This window comes from Bison bison, unplaced genomic scaffold (assembly GCF_000754665.1).
Source record: "Bison bison bison isolate TAMUID 2011002044 unplaced genomic scaffold, Bison_UMD1.0 scf7180017864518, whole genome shotgun sequence".
NCBI classification, from domain to species: Eukaryota; Metazoa; Chordata; class Mammalia; order Artiodactyla; family Bovidae; genus Bison; species Bison bison.
This window is the reverse complement of record NW_011495071.1, coordinates 9,482,269-9,491,347: the sequence shown is the minus strand read 5'-3', so window position 1 is coordinate 9,491,347 and position 9,079 is coordinate 9,482,269. Positions and strand designations below refer to the sequence as shown.

Genomic DNA, 9,079 nt, shown 5'->3' with positions numbered 1-9,079 from the left:
GGGCTCCGAGGAGGTCCTGTGTGACTCGTGCATCGGCAACAAGCAGAAGGCCGTCAAGTCCTGCCTGGTGTGCCAGGCCTCCTTCTGCGAGCTGCACCTCAAGCCCCACCTGGAGGGCGCCGCCTTCCGTGACCACCAGCTGCTCGAGCCCATCCGGGACTTCGAGGCCCGCAAGTGCCCCCTGCACGGCAAGACCATGGAGCTCTTCTGTCAGACAGACCAGACCTGTATCTGCTACCTCTGCATGTTCCAGGAGCACAAGAACCATAGCACCGTGACCGTGGAAGAGGCCAAGGCCGAGAAGGAGGTAAGAGCTGGCCTCCTCGCAGTACGCTCCCACCTCATTTTCTCCACTGGGCGCTCCCAGGGTCTGGGGCTTACCTCTCTGCTGTTCCTGGTTCTTTCAGAAAACAGTTCTTTCCCCTCCTACCCCCAGACTGGGAGTCAGAGATGGTTCCCCAATCCTCTAAGGCCTCAGGAGTCAAGTCATCTCCTAAATGAACAAAGAGGGGCTCAGCAAAGATGGGGGCCTTGGCCAAGGTCATAGGATAAATTCAAGTCAGGCCAGGAAATCAGCATTCCATCCTGGGCTCTCTGCCTGGCTGGGTGCTTCTTCCTTCCTTTCTACTTAGGTGCTAAGTCACTCAGTTGTGTCCAACTCTTTGTGACTCCATGGACTGTAGCCCACCAGGCTCCTCTATCCATGGAATTATCCAGGCAAGAATACTGGAGTGGGTTGCCATTGCTTTCTCCAGGGGATCTTCCCCACCCAGGGGTCAAACCTGGGTCTTCTGCCTTGCAGGCAGATTCTTTAGTATCTGAGCCACTGGGAAAGCCACCTCTTTCTATTTAAGGGAGAGAGAATTCTTCCTAGCTGAGGAGGACTGGCTCGTGGGGATTAGTCATGGGTGAGGAGGGGGGAATTTGGGGACCACATCAAGACCCTTTCTTCCCTGACCTCGGAGTTGGTCTCTGTAGGACAGTGGCTCCGTCTTGTTCTGTCTGATCCCCTAGCCAGTCTTGACACGCCCAGCAGCTTCCTTTATCCTTCCCTCAGCTGGACCCTCAGTGCTTTGTGTGTGTGGCCATTGCCTAGTGAGGGTTGGAGTCGGTGGGGAGGGGTGTACATATGTGTGTGTGTGTGTTATATGCACGTGGTGTTTATATCTGCACATGGATGTTTGCATATGACTGTACATGTGGCAGGTAAGTGTGTTTGCATGCCTTCTGTGTACATGATTCTGCCTGTGCTTCTGCGGGGAGGAGCAGAGGCGTGTGGAGGCTTGTGAATGTGGTACATCTTTCTCCTGGAGAGGGTGTGCTGGGATAAGGGCTCGTCTGTGGCTCCACAGATGCTGGGACTGCTCCCCCCTCAACAACACAGTCCCCTGACGTGGGGCGGCCAGGGGTCAGCCGGGGTCAGCCATGCTCATTGTCAAGGCAGGGGACTCTGCTTTCTGCACCCCACAGAATGGGGCAGCACAGCCCCCCCTCTGTGTCCAGCCTTCTTGACCTGAAGTCTGTGGGTCACTCTTTCCTATCCATTCTCCTGGGCAGGAGAGACGAGTCAGAGATGACAAAAGACTCAAAGAGCCTTTTCAGGAGCCTCATTTGGCCCAGGAAAAAAAGGTGGTCCGAGTCTCCCTAACTCCCTGACCCCAGCCTGGCTTCAGGCTTCAGACAGGGAGATGGAGATGGGGCAGGGGCCATGGATCTCCAGGATTTGACTTACGGAATCAAAACAGAATGCGGGTTAATTATCCTCAACCACCATAACCAAGAAATTGCAGAGCCCCAGGCTGGGTTTTAGGAGACCTCAGCTCCAGTTCTAGTTTTTCCTCGAACCAGCTGTAAGACAGGGGACAAGTCCCTTATGTTCTCTCAGGCTTGGTTTCCCTTCCCGTGAAACTAAGGGATTGGACTAGATTGGAAGTTTTCAAATGACCCCCTGGAGCCTGAAGATTCTTAGGAATGTCTCTGAGACGTCAGGGATGAGGAGGGGGGCAAACTGATGCCAAGAAGGCAGGGGCCCGGGTTCCTATCGCTTCTGCAAGCAGCTGTGCCATGCTCACGCTCAGTCATGTCCGAATCTTTGCAACCCTTTGGAAGTAGACCGCCAGGCTCTTCTGTCCATGGGATTTTCCAGCACCTGCCCACTCCAGTACTGTTGACTGGAGAATCCCATGGAAGTAGAGCCTGGTGGGCTATAGTCCACGGGGTCACAGAAGAGTCAGACACAACTTAGTGACTGAACAACAACAACAACTCTTATTTATCTGTTATATGTGTAGGGCTTTGTCCCAAATTTTATTTGAAACCAGGGTATCTCCACTTAAGAAAAGCCTGAGTGCCCCAGAGGACAGGACAGTCTTGGGCAGTTTTCTCTGGCAGTACCTGGGACTTGGAGTTCATGCTCTAGGGCTCGTGATGTAGGTCAAGAGGCAGAGCTCAGACGCACAAACCAGTCTGGGGTGCATCCGCCTAGTTACACAGCAGCGGCTGTAAGTAAACATCAACTTGCAGAGGACAGAATGCTAGGCTGGATGGAGAATGAGCAATCTTGCCATCTCCTCTCCACCCTGCATGGGGACACAGGCCCAGAGGAAGGAAGGGACCTGTCCAGGCTCAGTGCTTAAGGAAGAAGCCCCCTGAGTCCTCTTTCAGTGTTTGAGAGCAACTGGGGGAAGGGGGATGGGATTCAGGAGGCGTGTGCCTTACAGGGGCTCAGGGGGAAATGTCTGATCCACTGGAGCGACTTAAATGGTGGGAGCTTCAGACTGTGTGTGTGTGTGTGTGTGTGTGTTGCAGCATAGGTAGGCAGGGAAGGGTGGTGCTGAGCACCTGAGTGGAGACAGAGATGGAGTGGAGCTCTTTGTCCAAGCCTAGCCCCACTGGAATGTCAGACACTGGGGGCGTTGGCACAGAGCAACCTTAGGTAGGTTGACAGATCAAAGTGAATGAGCCTGTCAGCCCTGACATCTTCAGAGGCAGCCCCTGCAGACCCAAACATCAGCCTACACACAACTTTTTTTGCAAGAAGTCCTGTCCAGAACCCGTTCTGCAGGCTAGTAGGTGAGGCCCCCGATGAGGCCATCACTGATCTATCGTGGTTTCTTGCATGAGACTGTAGACCACACCCCGGGCTGCAGTGCGTTTGGGCCTCCCTTTCTGCAGAATCTGAGCAGAGGTGGTGTTGGAGAAAGGCTACTCAGCGTGCCGCCAACATGACAGGCCTTCCTCTGCCGACCCAAGATCAGAAGGTTTCCAGTTCCACTCTGAATGCCGCAAGGAGGGTCCACAGATGTCCTGAGCTGCACTCCTCTGCCTCTGGCTTAGACTGATGAGATTTCTGTTGTTGTTTAGTTGCTAAGTCGTGTCTGACTCTTTTGTGACCCCATGGACGGTAGCCCCCCAGGCTCCACTGTCCACGGGATTTCCAAGGCAAGAATACTGGAGTGGGTTGCCATGCCCTGCTCCAGGGGATCTTCCCGACCCAGGGATCAAACCCACGTCTCTTACGTCTGTTGCATTGGCAGGTTACGTCTGTTGCATTGGCAGGCGGGTTCTTTACCACTAGCACCAACTGGGAAGCCCTTGCAATGTACAAATCTATCTTTTTCTGTGTCTCAGGGCCTGTCTTCTGTCTCTCCCGAGTACCTTCTGCTGCATCGGGTCAGAGTGGAGGATTCCTGGCCACGACTCTTGCTGTAGGGTAGTCTGCCATTTTGTGGGTTCTCTGGGCTCTAGGTCAGCAGTCTGGCCAGGCAATGGGGAGGAGCACTCACGACAAGCATTGCTCTGGAGGGCGAGGTCCTAACTCAGTAGTGCAGCTCAGATTCAACACCTCGGCCACTCTCCTGACGCCGTCACTTGGCTCAGCACCTTTCTGCCACCAGTGTCTATGGCTTTGCCTCTGGTCTTGTTGCCCAGTTTTTTCATGAAGTCTGAGCTGCCAGGCTGCTGGCCATGGGCAACTGCTGGTCTTTGAGCTTTGGGAGATGTGCTGGTCTGGGCTTTTGGGGCTCTCTGGGTGGACCACCATGACCAAGTTCACAAAGAGGAGCCAGGTGGCTAAAGGCCTGGAATGGGGTTGGGGGGTGTCTGGGACCACTCTTCTTGGAGATATTGGGGGGAAAACTGCCCCTGGAAAGGGTGAGTGAGAAAGGAGGTGGGATGACCTCTGTGGGTGCTGAGGAGGAAAGGACCAAATGAGAGAAGTATAGAGATAGGATGTGGAGAAAGAGAGTGCCAGGCAGGAGGGCAGGAGATGGCTCATCTTTTTGGAGTACATTGATGTGCCAGGCGCTGGCCTGGGCATTTACACTGTTACTCCTGACAACAGTCCCACGGATGGGAATATCTGCACCTATATTATAGGTGACGAAATGGGATCTGAAATGCCGAGAGACTTAACCAGTGTTACAGCGCTGGGGGTGGCCGAGCTGGGATTCAAACTCAGTGTGGCCATAGCCCAGCCTGTTCTCTCTCACCATTTTACATGGTTGAGGCCATGTAACCATGTAACATTTTAAATGTTGTTTTCATAGGCTTGGCAGAGGCTCCTCGGGGTTCCCTGGGAGGTTCTGGTTCAGGGTATGAGACCTGCATTTCTAAGTCACTCTCAGGGCTTCTAATGTGTAGCCAGGCTGGAAATCAGGAACCTAGTCCAGTTTTATCAGGAAGAAATGGAGGCCTGGGAGGTGGGGTAACTTCTCAAGGGCCCACTGCTGGTCTGGAATCCGCTTGAATGATGCTGTTCCCTGCCCCCCATCTTGCCCCTTCCGTATCCTGACGTCCAAGGAAGCAGGAGGAACGGTGAGTCCCAACGAAGCCGACGAATACTGGGCTGGTTGACATCTGGGTGGGAATGGGGAAATCTATCCAGCATTTCAGATTCTTATCCAGATAATTACCATTTGTCTGGAAGTACAAATTTGGCAATTAACTGGCTCATTTGGCAAATGTCATAGCCAATGGCCCACGTGGTTAATTCAGACCAGAGGGGCCCCATTTCCCCTTCCCTGGGGCAGCACAGGCACACCTGTCCAGGTGAGTGCTCAGATGTGTCTGCACCTGGAGGCCCTGTCTGTCCCGGCTGAGGCACCACCAGCTGCTGGCCACCACTTTGCTCTCCCAAGGCCGGAAGGATTTCAAGGCTGGGTGGCCTACGCAGGGCCCGTCCCAGCCACAGAGCGAGAGGCAACAGGCGGAGTGTGGGAGAAGGGAACAAAGAAGGCATTTAGGAGCAGGTCTGGGCAAGGCAGAGCGGGTGAGCAGAAGGAAGTCAGAGGGAGGTGTAGACAGGGTGGAGCCGACAGAAGCTGAGGCCCCATCGGACATCAGGGGATTTAATCAGATTCCTAGGGAGGAGGGAAGGGCTTCCCAGGTGATGCTAGTGGTAAAGAACCCACCACCTGCCATGCAGAAGGCTTGAGAGACACATGTTTGATCCCTGGGTCAGGAAGATCCCCTGGAGGAGGACATGGCAACCCACTCCAATATTCTTGCCTGGAGAATCCCATGGACAGAGGAGCTTGGTAGGCTAGAGTCCATAGGGTCGCAAAGAGTCGCACACGACTGAAATGACTTAGCAAGCCCAGGGAGGAGAAGGAGAAAGCGGGGCCTTAGGGGGCAATGGGGAGGTGTGGGGAGGACAGGGAGAGAGGCAGAATCCATGAATTGCCCTGTCTATGAGGTAGCGGGTGGGGAGGCCTGGCACTACGACGTCCTGGGTGATACAGAGAACAGCCCAGGGGTTGAGGCCATGTAACCGAGCTGAGTCCTGTCTCTGTGTCGTGGTCCTCCCATTTCCTCACTGGGAGAACTCAGGCAAGCTCCTCAATCTGCCTCGGCCTTGGTTTCTGTATCTGTACAATGGGGACAACACGGCTTACCTCCCCAGGGGGCTTTTGAGATGAAAGGAGAAATGCAGACACACAGTGGATGTTCAGCAAAGCAGTTAGGGTCCTTCCTTCTATGGTGGCAGGAGAACCCAGGATTTCAGAACCTTCATATGTCATTGTTTTCTGACTCCTGCCTCATCTGGCTTTTGTGCAGCCTGGCCAGAGGGAAAAATTGCCAAGGACTAAATGGATGCTGTTCACATCCCCATAGGTCTCAGCCCAAACCCTCCTCTCCTAACAGGGTAGCACTCACCCCAGACATGAGAGAAGACCTTTCTAGTAGCACAGAACTCACAGCCCAAGGTCCCTTCCAAGATGCCACTGTGCTCAGCAAGTCGGGGCTTGCGAGGCCTCCACTCCGCCTGTGTTGACTTCCCCAGTGCCCCAAAGAAACCAGGAGACCGGTCTCCCCCGCCCTGACTGATGCGTCCACCCACGGCTGCAGACAGCAAGGCTCCGCTTTTAACCCTGCCCGTGCATGTTTCCAAATCAGCTGGCAGCCTCTCCCTCCACCCCTCCCAGGTCACTGGCCAGCATCTCTGGCTCTCCTCGGCACATCCCCTCCTACTAGCCTCCCTCTTCCCGACCTCTCTTACACAGGCTGGACCCCAGGGGCTGACTCCTGCTGCCCTTGGCTGAGGCTCTTCACTGTTTTAAAGCTCCTGGACTCCCCCTCCTCTGGACTCAGTGCCATCTTCCTCCCTCTTGGCCAGTGAGTCTGTGCTCTTGTGGGTAAGACATTCCCAATGCACAGACCTCTGTGCATTCCACTGGCTCCTCACCTTCCCGTTCTCTAGGAAAACCTTCAACCGCTCACAGGGGGTAGCCCGCCTGCACCCCGTTTATCCTCCTTCTCTTCTGTTTTCCCCCAACATCCTCCAATCTTCAGTTATCCACCATCTAGTCTCTACATCCTCAGGGCTTCCCTGGCAGCTCAGATGGTAAAGAATCCACCTGCAATGCAGGAGACCTGGGTTCAATCCCTGGGTCGAGACGATCCCCTGGAGAAGGGCATGTCTACCCACTCCAGTATTCTTGCCTGGAGAATCCCATGGACAGAAGAGCCTGGTGGGCTACAGTCTATGGGGTCACAAAGAGTCGGACATGACTGAGCAACTTTCACTTCAGTTTACATTCTCAGCCTGATGTCTTGACCTCCCTCCTTTCTGTACACTTCACTCTGCATCCTGATGGTGTACACACCACACCTGGACCCCAGCACACACCATCCCAACCACTGAACACCACCTGGACCCACCTGCTCACCCCTGCCTGCTTCCCCACTTACCTGTGCCCTGAGGGCCTGCCTGCCTCCCTGTCCTCTCCCCTCTGAGCTCTGGCCCATGGAAGGTGCCTGACACAGCAGTGGTCAGTGCTTTTCTCTAGAGTCTCACCTGCCTGGGAAGTGGTCCTCTTCCTACCTCCATGAAAGATGGAGTGGCTGGGGCATGGAGGAGTTTAGTAACTTGTGAAGGCCACCTGCCTGGAGGTGGTGGTAACTGGATTCGAACCTCTGGGCTCCTGGATTCCCCAAGGCTTGTTTCATGGAAGAGTTGCCCTGTCACCGCTGCCCCAGGCCTGGGGAGTGAATGCACGTTTGCTCTCTGCTTTCCTTGTTCTGGGTGCGAGGTGGGGGTGAGGAGCCCCAGTGCCAGCCGCTCATCTCTGGGCTGGTGACAACATCTCAGCTGCAGGGGGAGGTGGATTCTAGCGTCCCCTCCCTACCCTCCTCAGGCCTTGCTTGCTGCAGATGAGGGGGTGAGGGGGTTATCCAGGAATGGGAAAGTTGCCCAGCACTGTTCAGCCTTTAGGCTTCTTTCTCACAGCTTGGACCCATTACCAGTCCCAGGCTTCTCAGGAACCTTCCAGGCCACCAGCTCTGCCCACCTGTGTTTTGGGCTCTTGGCTCCGCCCGCCTCCTGCAGAGTCTCCACTGTCCATGTGGGGTCTTTTTGTCTCTGCTCTCCACCCTCCCTCCACCCTGTCTGTGGACAGCTGGCTTCTCCCAGCCTTTGTCCAGAGATTGGGCCAAACCCCCATCCTCATCTGCTTTTATTCCTCTTCACAAACATTTCCCGTCTTGGCTGGTGGCATTTTCCATGTTGTGGGATTTCTCGTGTGTAGCTGGTGGGGCGCTGGCTTCCTGAGAAGAACTGAGAGTCTGTGGCCCGGAGAGCCCTGGGGTGTGGGCAGAGGGGTGGGGTGGGAATCTGGGGCTTCGGGTCTGGGAGCTTTTCAGCTCCCGCCCCAGTCCTTCCCACCTCCCCCACCAGCTTCTCAGTGCTCTTTTCCACAAAAGCCAGGATGCTCTCTCCTCCATCAGTCCACTTCCCTGGGTCTCTGCACCAGGGACCCACCAGCATCCCCTGGCCTGGGGGAGCATCCAGGAATTGTGACGTGTGTGCACAGCTGCTCAGGACTCCTTGCCAGCAGAGCTCACATTCCTGGTAGTTTGTGGCATCCACATCCTGATTCTTCTTGTGTTTCCTCAAGGAGATGGCTGGAAAGGGTTGGGACTCTGTTCAAAATCCAGTGTAACGGGGAGACCTTGAGCACTCTGGGGTGCTCTCGGACGCCCAGTCTTCCTGCTTTCAGGTGGAGATCACCCACCTACCTTTCAAACTGGAAGGTGTTTTGGGAGCACCAGGGGGGAACCCACAGAGCAAAAGAGGTGCCTCTTGGCTGGACTGGATTGGCCTTAGCTTCATGCAGGCTTCCCCGGTGGCTCAACGGGTAAAGAATCTGCCTGCAAAGCAGAAGATGTGGGTTCGATTCCTGGGTTAGGAAGATTCCCCTGGAGAAGGAAATGGCAACCCACTTGAGTATTCCTGCCTGGGAGATCCCATGGACAGAGGAGCCTGAAGGGCTACAGTCCACGGGGTCACAGAGTCAGACTCAGCTGAGTGACTGAGCATCCACATGGTTCATGCTCCCCCTTTTGTTTGTGTTGTAGCTGCTTTTCAGAGAAGGGCGTTTCTCCAACGGAAGGAAGGAAGGAAGCTATTATCCACACTTTCCATATCAGAGCTTATGTCCCAGTTCACTCCTGATAGATCCTCTTCCCAACCCACCCCAGACCCTGACAGCCCATATTCTCTTCCTGAGCAGGGAACCTAGACCCTCTCTTTCCCTTCTCCCATCCACCCTCACTGCCTTGCTCACTGGCCTCTCTCCTC

The 9,079-nt window shown here is 55.0% G+C and overlaps 1 protein-coding gene across 1 annotated transcript in view; it reads left to right on the top strand.

Moving 5' to 3' along the window:
* The window catches only part of TRIM29 (tripartite motif containing 29), a 26,902-nt gene that overhangs the window by 682 nt on the left and 17,141 nt on the right, over positions 1-9,079 (top strand). Inside the window, exon 2 of the mRNA XM_010830472.1 lies at positions 1-307. Coding sequence (XP_010828774.1) covers positions 1-307 — 307 coding nt within the window. The remainder of the gene's footprint in view (positions 308-9,079) is intronic.